This window comes from Clavelina lepadiformis, chromosome 7 (assembly GCF_947623445.1).
Source record: "Clavelina lepadiformis chromosome 7, kaClaLepa1.1, whole genome shotgun sequence".
Taxonomy (NCBI): domain Eukaryota; kingdom Metazoa; phylum Chordata; class Ascidiacea; order Aplousobranchia; family Clavelinidae; genus Clavelina; species Clavelina lepadiformis.
The window spans coordinates 13,676,228-13,697,463 of NC_135246.1; the positions used below are offsets into that span (position 1 = coordinate 13,676,228).

Below are 21,236 nucleotides of genomic sequence, written 5' to 3' on the forward strand. Positions count from 1 at the left end.
AAATACTATCTATATTATGTTAATACGGTTTATTTTAAATGAGGTAATTTGGTAAGTGTTTTTTCACCTCAAAGAATTTTTGTTAATTAAAACATCGCTTAGCATAAAAACTAATTTTCCAGTGCAATATATACAACTGCAGTTTAATGGTTCACCGGTTCAGTAGTTGATTCCGAGTTTTGGTTACCCAAGCCCTGTTCAGTACCCAGCGCGGTCGGCGTTGTAATGTCTTCTGGCAATGCATAAAGTCCTAGTTAACAGCTCCGAGTTCACATGAATAGTACAAGTAAAATATCGAAAAATGTGTCTACAATAGCTCGGTAAGCAGGGCTTCGGTAGTGAGGTATGCCATTTTCAAGTTTCTAGTAAAATGTGGTATTTAAGAGTTTGAAGTGGAGCCCGTTGTTTATGATAATTTAAGCCACGCGTTTTTACACTCATTTGTACTTTATCATCAACAGAGTAACTTCCTCACTGGTGTAAGTTAAAATGGACTGAAATATTACATAAATATAACATTTTCTCGTATCGTATTCATTATTACTGTAATAATGTAATACAATATGCTTTTGGTTTTAATCCTGTACTGATCATTTTGTTAGGTTGATAGAATTAATAAGGGCGCCCTTTGAAGCGGTACACAGCCCAGGTCTTATTTCAAATACTTTCTAATGACGTACTATAGAATAGTAGACTAATTAGGACAGATCTAACTGCCACCCAGCTTACCTAAAACTTCAAACCGATCAGTTAATTGTTTTTTTTGGTGGTGTGCCAAGATAAATCCCGGCTAGTTCGAGTGTATAGCCAATATAGGTTGTTTTTCGGTTTCCAAATACATGTCGGCGTACTTAACAGGCCAGTACCCAACCTGCATTTTTCATCTCTAAAACTTGGAGCTGTAAATCTGGGAAGCAAAGGTTTGATATTTAAAAATTAACGAATTTCGATGACAAACGTTTCACCTTATCCGGTCGGCTCGGTGACAAAGCGTTTAGGGAGTGTCTCGACCACAATGGGGCAACCCAGGTTCCATACCAGCCGCGCTACCGTTGTAATGCTCTTTTAGCAAAGCATGAACGATGATTGTTCCTGTTTAGTAGTCCTGCGTAACAGCTCTAAATTTGGACAATCACATAAAAATGAAAAACTATTAAAACATGATTGTGTTTTTCGGAACTCGTGCAAATAAAAGTTTGGTGGTAGTGGCTCGAGCGGTGAGGAATCATGGCCGAGAGTTTAAGTCGTGCGAATTGTTGTGTATAAAGCCTACTTTGAAAAAGTCGTATGAAAAAGCTTTGTGCGGCGTGAAGGTCGTAGGGTAATGTTGCTTACTGTAGTGCTTAGTTCTGTTTGTTTTCTTTGCGTTTTACTTTGCTACGTGGCAATAGCGAGTCTAGTGATGTGTAGTGCCGTGCAGTTTGATTAAGATAACTGCTGATGTTATGTATGCGTGTCATGGTTTATTGTTAAGTTATAAAGAGTGTGTTGTGATTGTTTCTACAGAGAGATGAGAGAGTAGTCTTATTTCACTTAAAACTTACACTAAATTTATGTGATCCTGTTCGTCACAAAATCTTTCCTCAGTCCGAGCAATAACCTGATCATAACGCCATATATGCTGGTGGTATTACATATCATCAATCCGAGGATAAGGTTTTCAATGCTATCTATTCTACACCATACTTAATGATCTTAATACATACTACTGCTACTAGGCCTACATACACATGCTACTTAATACATACTCTTCTTGTCAAAAGAATATAAACCAAGTACCAGCTGAATAAAAATCTAATTTTATATCGAACTTGAATAAACACAGTGTTCTTACATATGTACAGTAGGATCTTGCGCAGAAGCTAAGTTTCGTTTTTTTCGTTTTGTCTAGCATGAAGTGGATTATGTTTTGTTTTCGCTCTATAGCGCTATCTATTAAAACTTAAGTGCCTGTCAGACGAAGCGTTTTGTGCGTCACTGCCACTGAAATAGTGTTGGCAACTTGGCACTGCCAACTTGGCAGTAGCTATTTCACCATACACCGTTTACTGTAGGTCACGCACCCTGTTGAACATTCAAGATAGGCGGTAATGGTTAGAAGAAAGGAAATGCAGAAAGTTGATTTTTGATATGTAAGGTTTTATTGGAAGTAGATTTAGGTTACTATGTAATAACATTTTATTTAGGTTAACAAGAAACTGCGAAATATCGTTCCAAACATACGATATTTTCTGGTGAAATAGTGACAGCCAATTGCGTCAGGTTTGACCATAGTTTATCTACGTGTGTAATGTGTGTATAACATTTCGGTTTTAAAGTTTTTGTTTAGATAGTGAGTTAGATCTTTAAAATTAGAAAATGTAGCAGCTTCACGCACGAGATTCATCAACGTGCACTCTGAATTTTTTCGTCACGCCAATTTATAATAAATAAACAAAGCATAGAGGCTTTAGTGCACGCCATCAGAGCAAAATTTGTGTCTTTGAACACAAATTTTGGTCTAGTATACAAGTGCACAACCACAGAATGCCTTTATATACTAGACCCTAACTACTCAATTTATGACATCATTTGGGGTCTTGTCTGATACCTTAACAACTACACATAAGAATAAACTATAAAAAGACAAAAATATTGTATCATCTGCACATTATGGTATCGTTCTTTCTTTCAATGGTTAAATTTTTAACTATAGCATCTTGCAAATTTTCGTCTTGTCGAGATAAAATAACTTGGTAACTGTGGCATGTCCATTGTTTTATACTTTACAACATTTATGTCCAAAGGTATCACATGGTATTAGAACGAATCATCTGCCATCAGCGAAAACAAAGAAATACATGGAGTGTGAGGAGAAAGAAAGAAATAAAAATGAGAGGAAAGGAAGGGCGTGGAGGAGAAAAAGAGATAAAATCTTGTGCACTCATTACCGTTTTTTATTTCAGTGGCCCGATTTAAGTGCTTAATTTTGCACTTGATGACTTGGACGGAATTTAAACTTCGCACTCAATTTTCAGTTCATTTAGAGATTGAATTAGTCAAACTGCATACATTATATATCGTGCTATTGCACACTTTCATTGCGTCGGAGCGTTTTTGCACACCAGCGCTTGTTATTTTTGGTTGTTTGGTGCAAGCAAGATCTTGGCACTGAAAATTACCTACATACTCTGCATTCCGGTAAAAAATACAGCAAAATTCAATTTCGCGTCATGGTACAGTCTGATAGTAAGGTAAACTGCTGAAATACCGGTCATTTTATTTATCAAACATCAAAAGATAGATTTGTCATAACTCAGGGAAATGTTGCTGAGCTTTGTTTTACTGTTGGGTTGTACCAGGTAGACTTGAAAGTTCAATTAATTATTATTGGATGTTGTCATGTAATTTTAACATAATTATAGTTGTTATTCCGGAGTGGTATAAATGTCCCACTCTTCATCCAAAAAAGACATTAAACAGTTAACTCGAAGCATTCCAGAAGCCTCTCTTTCAACAACTCATGTAAGAAGACGACCAGTCTATAACACAGAGAACAAAATGGTACCAAAAGCACATCTGCTTGACTCGGACTCTGATAGTGAGGGAAACTCAGTTTGTCAAAATTTGGGTCACCAATTTTCTCACAGTGTTCAAACTAAACACGATGCGTTTCACAAACTTTCTGCTTTGACCCCACTAAATTCAAATAACAAAGATGGATATGACACCAGTAATTTTATGGGACAAGAGACGATAAACGTAAATGGTTATGCTCCACCATTGACTGATATGACATCACAAGATGAAGAGGACGTAATGTATGTTCAGATTCATAGTTCTGAAAAATCATCAAAAACAATGCATAAAATCCGGCATGAGTTTGGAAGTGAAAGCTGTGACAATGAAGATCCTGAAACTGATGATGATAAAAAGTCTCTGCTACCAAATGATCACTCAAAGAAAGCGAAATTTAGTGACATTCACATATCTGGTTTAAATGCTGTTGATACAGCAAATAAAAACGTTGAAAGTTTTGAAGGTGTGTGGACTATTGGCTTGCAAACTCTATTTCCTTTCTTGATGGCTGGATTGGGAATGGTCGCTGCTGGAGTTGTTCTTGATCAAGTCCAGGTATGCACTGATTTGCTACATGCTCTTGTTCAATATTGGCTCGCATTTACTGAACCAAACATCTGCTATATGTTGTTATTCTTATGACTTTATGTTGCAAAATGCTACCTAGCAGATATTATTTTTTGTATAAATTTTTATTTCACAAGACCTACAAAAGAAAGGGTCATAAAATTTTGATGTGTGTTTTTAGCATTGGGAGGTTTTCGTCAAAGTTCCAGAAATTTTTATTCTTGTCCCCGCACTTTTAGGTCTGAAAGGAAATCTTGAAATGACATTAGCTTCGCGACTTTCAACTTATGTATGTGATATCATTTTAATGTTAAAATATATTTTTATTCTTGCAAATATATGAGTATATATTGAGTATGTTGACATATGTGTTATTTTTGATTGTTATATATTATTCTATCAACAACAGGCAAACAGAGGTTATCTTGATGAGCCAAGCAAGCGCTGGAAAATAATTTGGGGTAACATGTTGCTGGTGGAAGCTCAAGCAATGGTTGTTGCTTTTTTAGCTTCGTTAGTTGCCATGACATTAGGATGGATACCAGATGGGAAATGGGAGACCAATCATGCCATAATTTTATGCACCGGGAGTCTTTTAACTGGGGCAATTGCTTCAGCATTACTTGGTATGTTTAGAATCATTTTATTTAAATACAACGATGCTTCTGGTATTATTTAGTCTGTGTTCCCAATTAACAGTCAAAGTTTGATGTGATTGTTAAAGTTTAAGCCAGACATTCTTGATTATTTTTTGTCAAACTTACAGTGTTAAATTTTAGGTATGGTGATGATCTTGGTAATTATGTCATCTAAAAGGCTTGGTATTAACCCGGATAATGTGGCCACCCCTATTGCTGCAGCCTTAGGAGATTTAATTACTTTGACGTTGTTATCAGCGATTGCGAAGGTAGTTTTGTAAGTTTAAATTATTGCATCTACAAGGTGGTTAGTTGTCAATTTGTTGGCTTACCCTACATTTCTTTTGCAGGGTTTGTATTTTGTGCTATACACACCCAAGTATTTTTGGATAGGGCCTGGAATAATTATTCTTTTTGCAATTTTAACACCTCTTGTGTTGTGGCTTGCCCACAGAAATGAATTTACAAGAGATGTTGTAAAACATGGCTGGACTCCTGTAATTGCAGCTATGGGAATCAGTAGGTATGATGGTTTGGTATCAGTTACCACTTATTTTTTACAATGTTGGAAGGTTAATTTTTACAGTGATGTGCATAATTTTCTATATATCATAATTTACAATCAGTGTGGTTGTTTCGCAGTACTGGTGGATTTATTCTGGATTTTGCTGTGTCACAAAACCCTGGCATCGCTGTGTTTTCTCCAGTTATCAATGGTGTTGGAGGGAATTTGGTTGCTGTACAAGCAAGCAGGATTTCAACTTACCTTCACACAAGTGGTCATCCACTTGGTAGCTTGCCTGAGGCTGACAAACCTGGTTGTATATCTCCCTGGAAAACCTATTTGTCATCAGGTACATTATGATTCATTATTTCTTTCCTGCTTGCATTATCCGTTTTTCTATCTGTCGTTTTGTGACTGCTTAGTGCTTACGTTGATAACGTTATTACAGTATTAGTAACCAGTTTCTTATAAAAATGTAACTACTAACTGGAGACCCGATCATTATTTATTACATTTCATTTCCTTTTTTAGGCAATCGACATTCAGTTGGAGCTAGAGTTCTTTTAGCAATGGTTGTTCCCGGACAACTTATATTTGTGCTTATTATACAAGCTTTAAAGGCTGGCCACACTTCCATCACACCACAGTTTGTTGTGGTATATATTTTTGTATCTGTAGTACAGGTATGTTTATTTGATATTTATTTAGTTGCTGGACATGTATATTATGGTTTTGTCTTTTTTGCTTGTAATTATTGCTATATCTATAAATATGATGAACATGTTGTAGGTCTTCTAGAAATTGATATTAAGATGTACATAATTAAACATATTTTTTCCGATTGCAGGTTGCAATTCTGCTGCAAGTTTGCAACTGTTTAGTGCTTCGGTTGTGGAAAAATGGTGATGATCCAGACAACAGCGCCATCCCCTACCTGACTGCTCTTGGTGATTTACTAGGAACTGGGCTCTTGGCTGCAGGGTTTTTGTTCCTCTGGTTGGTTGGAGACAGGGATATGGATGTAGGTGACTGAGTAATATGCAATTACAGGCTGTGAATATATTTTTCAAGTGATTGTGATTTCATTTGCACCGAAGTTATTTGCGCTATATGTGGTATTATAAACACGGTGTCCTATATGTGATACAGGCCTGCGATAAAGGTAGATGTATTAGCAAGTACCAGTAGTTTAAACATGATGCTGTGATTTTTCCGAGCGTTTCTGTTAGAAATGTGTCCAAAGGCTAGAAATATTTCACATATATAGGGACATTGAAAACGTGCAAAAAATGCTTCTGTACTGCTCAGTACTGTTCATCTAAAATTCCCAGTATTTTTATGCTGTACATTGTACACCTTATTGTTTCCTGCTGCATGTTGTTTTTTGAATCAACTTGTTTTGCCAACTCTGCGATATATTTGCTCAAGTAAGTGCACAGTATGTCAAATTGAGAAGTTGAAGTAAAAGCTCATTAACTCATCTTCACTTAGGTTAAAATTTCAGATAACTCAAAATAAGTAATCCTGGCGAAATGTTGATCGACTTAAATGTAAACAAGTATCCCTAACTCGAAATTCAACATTTTTAACTCAAAATTTTTGTTGATTAGAAATTTTTTTGTTTGCTTCAGGGCATGAACAGTGTTTTTTTTTCTCGAAATTTGTCAACACTATTGCTCATCACACCATAACAAAATGTCAACAGTTTACCTATGAAAACTTTGACACAATCGATTCCTGTTTACCTTATTTGAGCTAATTGTTTCAGAGGCTTCTACCAGCTTTAGTCATACTTTCATATTTATCTCTCTACTCTAAGGTACTCACAATTTATTTGTGCTATAAAAGACATTTTTATAATGAGACATGTTTCGGACAACTTCAAAACACTGGATTAGAAGTATTTCAATTGTTTTTGTAACTGTATAGATCAAGTATAATTAAAAATTTATATTTAGCAATTGAATGGACCTACAAAACCTTTACCTTTAATGGACCTTTACTTTTGTAGAATTGTTGTCCATGCTTACATGCCTGCTTTTTACATGTAAAGTAGCAAAATTATGTATTCTTAATGTTACCAAAAGCCATCGCATCATCTAGATTAGAACACTCCAGCCTAGAATCGCAGCTATATTACTTTGCTTTACATATGTGGTTTTTGATGGTCGTTATAATTTTAAAGCTGTAACTTTCCTGAGCCCAGAGCTGCCTTTAATGTAAATGACATGGTTAAAGCAAAAGTTTACGTGATGTTGTACACTTCCATCCGCCAAACATTCTACTACACTAATTTTTCAAGGTTATCTTAAAGGAGATTATGCCTGTGCAATGATATGGTTTTAACTGCGTTGTGTCTTTTTCTTGTGTCGGTGAAAACTACATAGAACATAATTTAAAAACAAAAAAGAAAATTGTGATTGTTCAAGAAAGTTATCGCAGACTCATGCACTGATTTTTTATAACATTCAAAGCAGGCAGTTTATTTCGGTACAATCTTGATAACGAAAGAGCAAACATGATCGTCTTATATTCAAAGGGAAAGAAAATGCATTGGACAAATACAAAGGCAAGAAAAGTAAGCATGATTATAAAAAATATTACCCTCCAAAACTTCGGGTCACGGACAGCACGAAAGCATAATTATTAAACAATATTACGTTTCGCGTTTGCGCCACGATTGTATAAAGAATACGCGTGTAGTTGATTAAAAATTTCTCGTAAATTACAGAAAATGATCCAGTAAGTGGATTAGCAGTTCTTTACTCTGCGACTTGGGACATCTGTCTAACGTCACTTACAAGTACTTTTTATGTTTATTGTTTATATATAACAGCTTAATGTTAATAGCATTCTTTTAAGTAGGTAATTTTCGAAAGGTTAGGAACGATATTTGCGAATAGCTTTCTGGTTAGCTATCCTGTTGCGGGAGCAGACGAGTAGTAGATAAAGTTATCCTTACGCGATTGTTGGTGTGGATGGCGGCCGTACGATGGCGTCCAAGAGCGCAGCGGTAGATTTGTACGGCAGGCGACCGTGTACCACGTGATCAAGCACTGCTGGAGAAGAGACAAATCTCTTCCCGTATGATCTTCTCATCGTAATGGCGAATTCTTCGCTGCATGGGGCCGCAAGTGCAGGAAGATAAAGAACTCTTCTTCTCCTTGCTCGTCTAGGAGCCGGGTTGTATCTTTCTTTCAGTCTCTCTTGCAGTAGGATCCTTGCCTTTTTTACGACGCTGTCAGCTCGAAGCATTTCCTGTTTGGAGGGCGATCTCGAGCTTGCTTTCGCTCGAATTACCGTCGCCTTTTCTCGCCTTAATTGGACGTCGTGCCTGGCGGCAGATTTGTCAACCAGGCCTCGATCTGTGCTATTTCTAAAATCGTAATCAAACTGAGCTTGTAAGGTTTTATATCGGACTCGCCGTTTAGCGAGGAGTTGCTCTGCTGGAAGCGGTTTGGCTCTACCTCGGGCAGTGTCCTCTACTCCCAGTATAGGCAATTTACAAATTACGTCAGATGTCGTGTCCTGTTTTGTAGCATGATATTTTCTCAGGGACGGTTTCGAAAATAACACATTATAGTCGGAGACATCAAATACGTCAGTCCTCCCATGAACGGTATGACGTGGAGTGGTAGTATTGAGAGATTGTGGTAGCATGAAACTAACCCTTTGTCCTCGTTTTAGTTTTGATGACGGGTCGATTGGCGACGGTACATTGTCGTTTTTTGTCCACAAAATAGATTTGGAACGAGATGGTGAGATGTTGTTGTTTTGACATCGTTTATCGCTTAAAAATCCCACCCGAGTGTTCGTACCATTTAAATCTTTACAACCGTCGAGGGTACTGGGTGGATAAATTGGTTTTAGAATCGGCACGTCTTGGCTACGTTGGAGTTTACTCTCATCAAAATTTTGTCCGGTATCAACCCATTTCGACCGCGGAAGCGGAGGAAGACTTCCTCTGGTGCTCTTCAAGACTGGAGTTTTTCTTGGAGACGGCAGTGGTCGTCGGCCTGTGTGAGGGATTCTTACTGCATTTCTCGCAATTGGGTCGAGCCTCAAATGTCTGCTAAACTGTGGTTTAGTTAAAGCCATTTTACTTCCTACAAACCTATTCTATAAAACAGTAACCAGTTATTGGCTACTTCACGAGAGAAAGGGTTTTAGTTATAAGTTATGAACTTACGAATTCTTTAAATGTGTAGAAAAATACAATTTTTATTAGAGTAAGCCATTAACTTCAATCCTATGTGTCGAGACCGTTCATTTTATAATGGGAGGTAATCTGGAAACAAACAAACTGCAGTGATCGGGGGGGGGGGTGGGGGTCTCGCTGGACTGTTCTTAGTTATACAGTATTTTTTGTCTTCTACTTGATTATCTTACAAAAATTTCTTTGCAATTAAATGCCTTGCTTTTATGCAGCTCTACACTTTTAAGTTATGAACCAAAAGGTCAAGCTTTCGATTACCTGCTTCTTGAAAACAGGTACCAAACAAAAGCTTTTAATTAATATTGGATCCTCGCCTTTTTTCTCAATACTGTTTACGCTGACAATATACTCCTTGGTGCGCCAACATATGAAAACAATCTTCGGAAATCGTTACATTACACTACCTGGCATTCCTCCCTCGTAGGTCAAAGGAACATATTTCGCTCTTTGAAATTTTCGTGTTGACCGTGTTTATTGCGTTCATTACAGCAACACTTTCTCCAACTCGCCGCCTATTATGAGCAGCAGTTATTGTGATATGATTGGAAACAAGTGGAAACGTTGAAAAGAAACCGCAAACAGATGAAAACAACTGCCACTGAGCACCCTTAAGCTTTAATACAACGTCAAGCCTAAAAAAATCGAGCCTGAAGTGACTGGTAGGTTTATCATATGCCAGTATTAGAATGAGGCACGTTCCATCTATTGTTTTTCCAGAGCGTTCGTCTGCCTCGAAACAAATACGTTTGTTTACTGGACAAACTATAAATTATAAAAGCTCGTGTCTAAGTTTTAAACCTGCCTTTGATCAAACGAGAAACCTCAACCAGTTTACAAGCTGTGTAATTCATGACAACTGCCAGATAGGTCAATATTTATTACTAATATCATGGTTATGAAACAAGTAACGCGTTTCCCAGACACAAACTAAACATGGTGTTTATAACCACCATCACCCCGTGATATCTGTTTGCGGTTTCAAAACTGCTTTATTTCATCTTAACTGGTTTTGAGGTCGTGAATGACCTATAAAGCAGATGTAATATCTTTTATTTGAGTCGTTTCATCGATTTGCTTTCTAGAAAAAATCGATACCAGAATGATGCTCCACCCGATTTCATTAATCCACTTAAAACCAACAATAAGCCAATACCCAAACCCATCGAAAGCCTGATGTAGTGGAATTTCAACATTTCATAACATTCGAGACTTCACAATAACGTTGGATTAAATGAAGGTTATCGAGTATGGGTGATACCTTATAAATGGCCTATAGCCCTATACCCTCATCCATTCCTGGCAAAAGATTTTGCTTCGTCACGACTGGATCAGGCAATAACAACACAATTGATAAGCATACTTGCTAGATTGCATACACATCATTTTACAGTTTTATTTCGACTAAACCTATCTGCAGTATTGATAAATGCCACTAAGTGCGGGTAGTGGTTCTAAGTACATAGTAATGAAGCACAGTGATCCTATGTTTGCATCAATAAAATTTCTGCAGTAAAACAAGGCAGGGCGTTAAAGTAGGCTTATATAAAACAATTTGATGTTGATATTATTTGATTTGATTTGCAATTTTTTAAAGCGCGTGCAATAGGTTTATGTAGATCTCATATACAGTTTAGTTATTTCTCATTTGCAAACCCTGCACGATTCATGAAATAAATTATTTAATGTCTGACTGAACAAAAATATAGCATCGGAAGTTTTTCGTGGAGTTATTGATGGTGCAGTACTTTCTACGTTTTCCTTTTAATAGGCCTAATTTAGAAAACACCGGTATTTTGTTGCAAAGTATCAAGGCTCTGGTATTAACAAAAAAACTAACAAAATCGATAAATCGTTGGCACGATCTTACTAGATTAGGTTAATGTTAATCTAAAAACAATGTCTGCCTTTATGAAAAGGTTCTAATATCTCCCCTGTCCAAAGGTGCCAAAAATTTCTTTTTTCCACTGCGGCCACTGACGGTAGGCAACTTCGACGAAGCGCTATATGGTCTCGCAATGTCATGTGGGTTATCCTCATCCAATGGGGTTAGCCTCCTGCGCCCAATAGTTGTGGATAGCTTGGAAGGTGTGGTGTGGGGTCGTGAGATATGAGACTCATCTTCTTCGTCCAACTGCGTGATTTTACGACGCTGTTTGACAGGTTTTGCAGTCGTTCCACGAAGTTTACCCCATCGTCGCGAAAAATCCGCAACGATCTGCTTTTTTTCGCTCTCCGAGCATTCTGCTGCAAGTATACTTGATGTGGTATATGAATTGGTCACAATGTAGGAATACTACAGTCAAAAACTTGGAAACATGACTTATCAAGAACTAAGGGCGTCGCACCCTCTCGTTTATCGCATTTATCAAATGCAACATGTCATAATGGGCAGTGAACAAAGAGAAAATAATAAATAAACAATTTTGTAATGAAAAAAAATTACCCAATTCCAGGCCGTTTTTTACACATTCCAGCATATCGCCCTTTTTCATCTGCATAAGTGAAGCGATTTTGCACAAAAGATTTTTGTCCAAGTCCTAAAAACAGTATGAGGGAAACAACTATAAAATTAATTATAATGAAGTGAAAATTAATAACTAGACATTTCAATTCAATTGCCTCCATTTTGAAAATATTACTGGTATTTCTTTCTAAAATTAGTGCACCATTTAGTTTAACCGTTAATTTACCTGCAGTTCGGCTTGCAATTTCTCTTGAAATAGAAGGCGCTGGATATAAATCTGTGTTGCCGTTGCAATGTCACCCGCGTTCTGTGTTTCATTATACTTTCTCTCATTCCTGGATTGTTCCAGTAACCTATTTGTTGAAGTCGAATATCGTAAATTTTGAAATATACTTGACTGCTACTGAAATTTTTGATTTGTTTCAAGTGGCGTACATCATGGGCAGGACTATGGCATGAACAAGTAAAATGTAATAAAGCAATTTACCGATCAAGCACGTTTCCCATTGACATATCTGATCTCTTTGAAAACTTCGCTCTCATCTCTTCTTGCACTTCCTGCATCTGCTGGAGCTGAAGCTGCTGCTTTGCATTCATTCTGTCCTCCAGGACCTAAGATGTAAAAGTGCAGTTTCACAGTTACAGTTTCGCAAACATGATTGTCTTGGAATTGCACCCACGCAAAATTGCATTCATACAGAACAGGAAAACATGAAAACTAAATACCAAAAATTAAAAAAATTATAACTACAAAAGCACTTTGACAAGACATCACCAAAGCCTCACCTGCATGGTATTTGTTAGAATGCAATATCGAAACATGTTAACGCACTTAGCAGCTTTTACCATCGATTTTTATTATTTTCAACATATTCGTTATTGCCGGAACTGATAGAATTTTCTAACTAATAAACTAATAAACGTAAAAAAATTTTCCATTTCAATTTTACCCATAATTGTTTCCTCAACTAATCTGCGAATCCTTGACGACAGTTTATCAACTTTACAACTTACCATGGTTGATAGATCAAAGCCGAATGAACGCGTTGAAAGGCTAATAGTTTCTCATGTAAAAATATTTATAATCTTGTAGTCGTAATTCACCAAATCTACCTCAAGTAATAACAAAATGTACAACAAATTTTTCTCATATGCCTGCATATCCTACTTTATTACAAAGTATATTTTCATTATTTCTCTATCTTTTCTCTAGCGGAGAAGAGTAAGCAGATAAATACTAGACTCAACCCCAAATTTGATCAGTTTTTGCATCTTAGTCAAGGTATTCTGTAGGTTTAATCACAACAAATTAATAGGTTGCGAGAAAATAAGCCAAGAAAACATAACCTCTTGGAAGAAGATAATATTATAATAGCTGCAATTAGTCTGGCTAGAAGGGGATATCGCATAATAAAATAAGCTCGTGGGTGTCTTTCGAATGTCGGCTCGGTAGCCGAGTGGTTATAGCGCTAAGATTCCAATTAATGCATATCGTGTTTGATACCCAGTGGTGCTATCGTTGTAATGCTCTGGGGCATGGCATTAACGACGCTTACCATAGCACTTCACAACATATAAAATAAAATAAAAATTTGTGTATCAATTTGGAACTTGCACAGAGGCTAGCTCGATAACCGGGGCTCGGGCGACAAGGAGTCATCACCGAGTGAAGCCGAGTAAAGATTTTTCTTGGACTAAGATTACCATGCCATACTTGTGCATTACCTTGGTGGTTGTTCGAGAAAAATACACGATAAAAGGTGTAAGTTTATTGTAAAACATGTTATATTTTTACAATAGTTATGTTTTGGGCGGTACCTGACACTGAATATTGTGTTCTTTGCGCAACTGCATTTCGATTGCTTCTATTGCCATCCTGTGTTCATTAGCCAGTTCGTTAAGAGCTGCACCATATTTGTTGGAAGGATTTTTACCAAGTTTTTGTAAAAACTCCATCTGCAGAAACCAAGACGCAATTACAAATTCCATCAAATTACCATACAATAAGAAAAGAAACAAATCTTACCTTGATTGCCTTCAAGCATTGTTTTTCCTTGTTAAAATTTTTCGTCTCTTTGCTCAGGCTTGCAACAAGGATGCCAGCAGCTATATCGCTTGCTATATTTCTCTATACAGTCAAATATTTCTTCAACTTAGAATAACTGTACAGTATTTCAAAAGTATACCGTTGCTATGGGACGGCATGCATACTTATGGTAGAGCTCTACTTGGCCTATACACATACTGATACATACGTCCACTGACGACACTCATTTATAAACAGCCGGCCTTACCCTGGTTTGTGCAATTTCTGTGTCAATTCTGCAGCTTGCAAAATCATATAAATCGGAAAATTTTGCATCATGTTCACTTCCAATGTCTGAAAGCTTTTCCCACTGTAAAGAGATAAAGGATTTGGTTTAATATTCTGAAGCACACTTTAGAAAGGAGCCTGTGCATTGTCAGAAGATCTCTAGTAAATTGAATTACCATTGTTGTCGAAAATATACTGGTAATAGAATATATTGAAAAACTTACATTTGAGAAGAAATCAAGTAAAAAAATTGCACGTTTTAAATTGCTTACAAGAAACTCTGCATCTCCACTGGTCTGTAGTTTGTCGTCGTCTCGATATTCTGCGATCAGTTCAATCTGTTTTTTCAATAAATCTGCATCCAGGTCATTGTACATGTGTATCCTTGTCATATCTATACTGTTGCTTAGTGACAGTTTGAACACTTCGTACTCGTTCAATATTTCTTGGCAGGACCTGTTGGCATAAAACATGCATTTATGAGCATGAAAAACCTCGTTTTCCACTAAAACAAATCTAGCTCAAACATCTGTGATATAAAACTAAAAATTACTGTAAAGGGCACATATTTTACATTATTTGCAATTGCAATAATCAACAAATAAAAAGCTTTTTGTTTGATCAGCAAAATCTTCAAGCAATCCATAGGTAATAATCAATATTGGCCTTATTTGGAGATACTCTGCTCCACTTTTCCGTTACACTTCATGATCTTAAATTCGCCTTTCATAATTGTATTGTACAATCTCTTTAGTTTAGTCACCCACCTTTGACTTATTTTCAGAAAAATTTTGAACGCTGATTGTAGTGCTACAAACTTTTTAAAAATATACCGGATAGGCCCAAGTTTCCCAACCCTGAAAACTTTATTACATACATTGAATTTGGTATAAAGCCTTATACATCAAAACCAAACTTTCCATAATAGGCGTCACTGGCCCATAGAAAACGTTTTAAAAATATTTTGTTTGCAAAAATAAAAGGGAAAGAAGTCAAAAAATGCACATATGATGGCAACACGAACACAACTGTCACATTATTACGAGACTTTTTAAAAATTTCTTTGGTTTTTTGGGGAAAAAAGAATTGTCTTTCAAAGCTCATTTGTTTTAATGTTCCTCATAGTATTGCATCTCATACTTGGCGCACATAAAAGTTGGAGAAAGAATGATCAATTGCATTTACTTGATCTGCATACTTGTGTCATTTGTTGTAAAATTTGCGAGCTCGAGATTCTGACTTATTCATAACTCTGTTTTTTATATTTAAACATGCTTTGATATTTTGCACGTTCTCTGGATAACAACAGCCAGAAAAACAGTTATCAATTGTTACTAATATTAACTTTTTTCTGTTTTGACATCAATACTGAGTGCTTACTGACAATATTCATTGTTACTGCTTTATTTACATGTCACTGCAATGATTGATGCGCCATATCTACCGGTATATATATACATATATAGCTATTTTCTGAAAAGGCCCTGGGTACCACTTTCATGGATTCCTTGTAGTTTCATTTTTTGTCGTAAATAAAACTAAAAGGCAAGCCAAAATTTCAGGCAAATAAGGTCGAAACATCAATAAACAAAGGTAATTTATAAGTGGCCCGAGATTTCTGAATTCCATAAAATCATGCAAAACTCATAATAAGATCAAATCAAAATCAAAACAAATTTATACTAAACTAGTTCTGAAATTCCACATTAAAATTAAAACTAGTCAAAGTTGTTTTTCAACATTTTATGTTTAGAGAGATACTTATAATCCTAAAATACAATATAATTATAAAATAATGTATCAAAATTAAAAAAAATTAGATTGGACACATATACTTAAGTTTAACACTGCTAGCCAATCCCAATTGAGATTATTAAAATAACCTCAATTTATTGCTCTAGAACTTGAGATTTAGTGCATTTAGTGCTTTAATAAAAGTTGTTTGCAAAAGATGTTACGTATCAGCACATCATATCAACTTATTTTGTAAAGATAAAGACTTTATATATATCTCTTTAAAGCGTGTGTGTTACCCTTTCAACTATACCTTTTTCAAAAGACTTACTTTTCCGTCAAGTAAACTTGCGCAAATAGAAATTGTTTCAGATCATTTACTTCTCCCTCAAGGATATGTGACCTTGAAATACTGTCAAGGTCATTATCATCTGCCTTCAAGTACTGAAAACTTCGACAAGATTTTGACTCTCGCTCAATTATCTGGTACTGAATGCCATTTATAAATGCGATTTCTTCATCAGAATTCTATAAGGGACAAGCACAATGAATGTCCAAGATAAGTTTAATATTTGTTTTGCTACTCAAATATCAGTATTTACCTTTATTTTGTTATCAAGTTGATTCAGAAGGATATTGCTCTCACGACTACTCAAGGTGTCATTATCAACAAGATCATTACATATCTTTTCCATTGTTTCAGCAAATTCAATTTTCAAGGTTGACTTGGCTTTCTGGAAGATCAAACAAACATTGTGTAGACATAAAATTGATAACAATAAATGACTAAATATAATAAATAATACTGACTCAGTAGGGATATTCATAGTAAAAGTACCTCTACGCACATGTTACTTGAACAAAGTTATCATCTAACATATGTAACATTGGAAGCAAAAGCTACTAACAGGTTAAAGACTAAAACCTAACAAAGCTTAATAATTATAACCTTCTGTAGTTGTGCCATTTCAGCTGCTTCATTGCTATTCAAATCTTTCAAAGCAGCGATTTGATTTTGCTCAGTTTCTACCAACAATGCAAAGTAATTCTAAAAAAAGAATAGCTCAATAAGTTGATTTTATGAGAAATGGGCAAAATTGCTTAATTTAAATAAGAGTGCTCTCTTTAGACCCTTACTTGAACAAACTGCTGCACTTGCATGTCTGCATCGAGCAGTTTTTGCAGTGACCGCTTCTCAGTCATGTTAAGCCTAGCTAGGGTTTGATTTCTTTGTTGATTGAGTTGTGATTGCATTTTTTTCATATCAAGTTGCATTTCTAAAATACAAATGAAATTCTCTCAATGCATTACCTTCCGCACAAAAACAGAAAATTTGAATATTTGTTGTAAAATATCCTCTCTCTTGTAATTGTGCTACTATCAATTAATTAAGTCCAATTATATGTAAAACTAAATAAGCTATTAAAGCAGACCTTCAAGTACAACGTCATAATTTTCTTTTAACTTTGTCTTGATGTCATCACGAAGAGTTTCACCTTGATCCTCTGTAATATAATCTGACTCCAACAATCTTCTGAGCATCATACCAGAATACTTATACCGTGCTCTATACAACATGTCACAAATGTTTGTGAAAACTGTTACAGATATTCTGGTATGATATTGTTATACTAGTTTGAATACAGACTCAAATTACAAGAATGCAACATGCTATCAAAAAAATTAGTTGGTATTATTGCTCTGTCGTAGGTCACCTGGTCAGTTCATGCAGGGCTTGTTTTCCACCATGGAAAGCCTGACAAATGATCAAATTTCGATGGAATGTATCAGTCACAGTCTGTGGAGCAAATAAAAACTAAAAACTCTCAAGGTATTGCTATGGTATTTCAACGTAATCAATGTTTTGGGCCCAATATTTTTAGCCTTAGATCAATGACGCAAGTTCAGGTACATTGCAAGATAATAGTAAAAATGAAGGGTCTAGCTTACGTAGGCTTAGCCATGCTAATATGAAGGTCTGACTTTTACATTGTTATGATGCCAAAATTTCTTAAGATTTTATCCTGATATGGAACTGGTAAGTGAACTAGATCCAAATGAGGAGTGGTCAAATACCTGCATTGGTTGCGGAAGAGGAATACAGTAAGTTGTACAGTGACCAAAATATCGACGATCCAGCTTCTAGAATTTGTAATTTAATCAAGACTGAAAGAACAAAATTCTTACTTGTGTGCGTATCTTCTGCAAGGCATAAGTTTTCCTTTCAATATGATGCATTGTCTTGACAAGAATTTCATGAATAGTTGTCAATTTTCCCACACCTACACATTCACATACGTCATCTTCAAAATTCTTACAAGTTTCTCTGTAACATTGGACCTAAAATTAAGGTATAAGAAATAATGAATATATTAAAGCTAGTGGAGGACTTCATATCACTAAAAAGGAATGCGAATTTAAACTTACCAACATTTCCACACATTCTGTTAAGTGCGACTTAAAAAATGTATTTGCATCAATTTTATAAAAGTTTTCATTTCCCTCGCTATAGGTGCTCTGCTGGTCGATGCCATGTAGCAAGTCTTCTTTTTCATCATCTTTCTCCCGCACTTTGAATGTTTTTAACGATTCTGATAGATTCTATGGAGATAGAAAAAGAGTATTGGTAAATTGAAAAATATCTGGTCATCATTTTTGTTGTTAAAGTTTAAAAATTGTACCTTTTCTGCCCTTGATAGAATAACAGGCATGTCCCTCTTACTTATTTGCTTACTCTTGATTTGTTGTAGTAGGATCAGACGAAAAATCTACAAAAATATTGTTTATTTATCATATATGAAAATTAATAATAACACTATCTAGATCAACTTATTTTCATAATATATCAATGATAGTGCAAACAAACTTAAAATTAAGTTTAAGACTTCAGGACAGATAGAATACAAACTAACCATCCAAATGCAAGTATGGCGATTTTTCCATGACTGTTTTGTGATATCGTTGAATTCATTTGACTTTTGCAGACATAGCTCATTAACCATCAACTCCAGTGTATTAAAGACCAGCACGTTGGCCAATCCACTATGTTTTAAAGCTAAAATAAAAGAATGAGTTGCAACAAGCAGCAATGAATATTTTATCATTGCCTATCACAAATATTATCTCAAATCTATCTCGAGCAAACTTAAATTTTAAGGCAGAGATATACTTTGCTTACTTTGCAAATCTTTATGTTTGGTTTCTTTAGTTTCTTCATCGGGTTCATTGCCCTTTTGTTTCAGGCTTTTTTTCTCACTTCTCTTCTCAATGCCATCACCATAGCTTGAAGAATGTTCAATGTCCTATTTGATAAAAAACGAAAAAATAAAAAAACGGACGAACAACCCCACCGTGAAACTATGTAAATCTTGTTTCCCGTGAAACTATGCTTCTAAAAATCTCCTTAAAACAAACCCATCGAGTGTGATTTTCTCTTATGGGGTCCAATGCTGAATCTTCAGATGTTTGCTGTTTTGGAGTATGTATATTAAACCTTTTCTTGATTATGTCTAACAGAAATCGCTTGGTGACAAAAATTCCAAGCACAACCCCAAGTATGGCGGCAAGCGTACCACCTACTCCAGCAGCAATAGGATTCACCTCGTTTTCTCCGCTTTGTACTTCCACAACAATTTTCTCGCAAGCTGCTTAAACAAAAACATTAAATGTGAACTTATCAATGGACATCACATGCACGTCAAGTCAAGTCATTTAAGAAGTTGGCTTAAGTCAAATCGAGTCAAATTACTGATTGGATCAAGTCAAATCAAGTTAAAATATAATGCAAGTCAAATCAAGTCATGTCATTGGCTATACCTTTAACCGATTGTTCGCAACGAAATCAAATGTCTGTAATTCAGTTGGTCAATAATTTAAAAACAAAGATTTAATGACTTTCAAATTAAGTTACTTTCCGAGACTGGAGTCAAGTTTCATTTCAAGCATTGATTCGAGTCAAGTCAAGTAATTTAAAAACGTGACTCGGATCATTACAACACTGAGTATGATATAATTAAGTTATAAAGATGAAAACAAAAATCTACCTATATTGATAGTTGATCTGATTGTAGATATAATACAAGTTAACATTACTATTACTGACATTACTATTTTAAGTATGTGTGGCTGACATTGCACGCAAATTTTCAATCGTTAATTACTCGAAAAACTATACGTCGTAAACTGATCGGATTTTTACAGGTTAGTAGTAAAAACATCTGGCTTCCTGTATACATCATAACTGTAAAACTAAAGAAAGTGCATTTAGTGTAATTTTAGTATTTCTGCAAGTGATACATTTCTAGAAGTTTTTCTTGTCACGCCGTGCCCTGCTGTGCGGGAACCAGCTGACCGCGAGAAGAGAACAACAAGAGAACAGTTAGTTGTGCGTGAATGAGTAAACGAAAACGATACGCTTCAATGCGGATAGAGAGCAAAATTATAAAAATATGACAATATTTCAAAAATTACAAATTTAAACGTTATAAAACAAACATGGAAAGATAACTGAACCTTTTTTAGGAAGAATCACCAAATTTCAAGTTTCTACAGCAAAAGTGCAACTGTACGCTACGTTTTGCTGTGACTGTGTGCAGGGCCCGCCACAACATAATGTAGATAGGATTAAATATTAAGCATTGTTTATACTTACAAATATTGTCACTCATGTCCACTTATGGAAATGTAACTACAACATCAATCATGAGTTACCAGGAATTGACAATGATTTCAGTAAAAGCAAATTATCTGCTAATTTATTTGTGTAGAGCAGATCTGTGTTATAATGAAAAACATTGTGTTTGGTGAATATTTCATTCATGTAAACTTGTTGCATAGATTTATTTCTTTTATTTAGTTTTTTAAGCAAATTATCTGCATGTCACAAAAAATGATATACCACACTATTCGAGTACATGTCTTACATACATACATCCATGTCTTCATGTCAGTTTAGGCAGTATGCTGCAATAACGTTTTTGGCTCCATGAGAACCATGGTATAGGGGTAAAGTGGCTGCCTACCTATTATTAAATCCAGTTTCTGTACTGAGTATTGCTATGCTGTCACTGTAATGTCTTTGGGCAAGGCATTAATGATGCTTGCTACTGTTCAGTGATTCGAAAGATTTTAAGTTCGAGCAAGATCACAAAAAAATAAAAAACAAATAAACAATGTTTATAACAGAAAAGCTCTTTAACTCTAGAATGATCAGACCAATTGACCCCCTGCGTTTTGTATTT

General features: G+C 35.5%; 2 protein-coding genes across 3 annotated transcripts; one reads left to right on the forward strand and one right to left on the reverse strand.

Moving 5' to 3' along the window:
* The first annotated feature begins 2,028 nt into the window (after nt 1-2,028).
* LOC143465290 (solute carrier family 41 member 1-like) lies at nt 2,029-7,711 on the forward strand. The gene is made up of 8 exons (XM_076963509.1): nt 2,029-4,113; nt 4,307-4,414; nt 4,535-4,751; nt 4,905-5,032; nt 5,114-5,286; nt 5,406-5,617; nt 5,800-5,951; nt 6,116-7,711. Exons 1-8 carry the CDS (start codon nt 3,427-3,429, stop codon nt 6,299-6,301), a joined length of 1,863 nt encoding a protein of 620 aa, XP_076819624.1. The 5' UTR covers nt 2,029-3,426; the 3' UTR covers nt 6,302-7,711.
* A 3,143-nt stretch (nt 7,712-10,854) lies between these two features.
* On the reverse strand, nt 10,855-20,771 carry LOC143466012 (uncharacterized). 2 transcript variants are annotated; one of them, XM_076964591.1, is made up of 21 exons: nt 20,648-20,771; nt 19,411-19,640; nt 19,175-19,298; nt 18,909-19,051; nt 18,678-18,764; nt 18,424-18,597; nt 18,184-18,336; nt 17,712-17,794; nt 17,430-17,563; nt 17,134-17,273; nt 16,946-17,044; nt 16,599-16,730; nt 16,328-16,524; nt 14,535-14,718; nt 14,243-14,344; nt 13,975-14,076; nt 13,767-13,904; nt 12,436-12,560; nt 12,175-12,301; nt 11,928-12,021; nt 10,855-11,728 (listed from the first exon to the last, which is right to left on the reverse strand). In XM_076964591.1, the coding sequence occupies exons 1-21, from the start codon at nt 20,661-20,663 to the stop codon at nt 11,391-11,393; spliced, it is 2,922 nt and encodes a 973-aa protein (XP_076820706.1). In that variant the 5' UTR covers nt 20,664-20,771; the 3' UTR covers nt 10,855-11,390. The 2 variants fall into 2 exon arrangements, with proteins under 2 accessions (XP_076820706.1, XP_076820704.1); XM_076964589.1 differs by having other exon boundaries at nt 19,411-19,643.
* Nucleotides 20,772-21,236: the final 465 nt, after the last annotated feature.

Coding starts and splice junctions, on each gene's coding strand:
- LOC143465290 (XM_076963509.1), top strand. CDS start 3,427: ATGTCCCACTCTTCATCCAAAAAAGACATTAAACAGTTAACTCGAAGC. Junction 5,618..5,799: donor GAAAACCTATTTGTCATCAG/GTACATTATGAT, acceptor TTCCTTTTTTAG/GCAATCGACATTCAGTTGGA. Junction 5,952..6,115: donor TTTTTGTATCTGTAGTACAG/GTATGTTTATTT, acceptor TTCCGATTGCAG/GTTGCAATTCTGCTGCAAGT.
- LOC143466012 (XM_076964589.1), bottom strand. Junction 16,731..16,945: donor AAATGGCACAACTACAGAAG/GTTATAATTATT, acceptor TTGATCTTCCAG/AAAGCCAAGTCAACCTTGAA. Junction 11,729..11,927: donor AAAAAACGGCCTGGAATTGG/GTAATTTTTTTT, acceptor GTATACTTGCAG/CAGAATGCTCGGAGAGCGAA.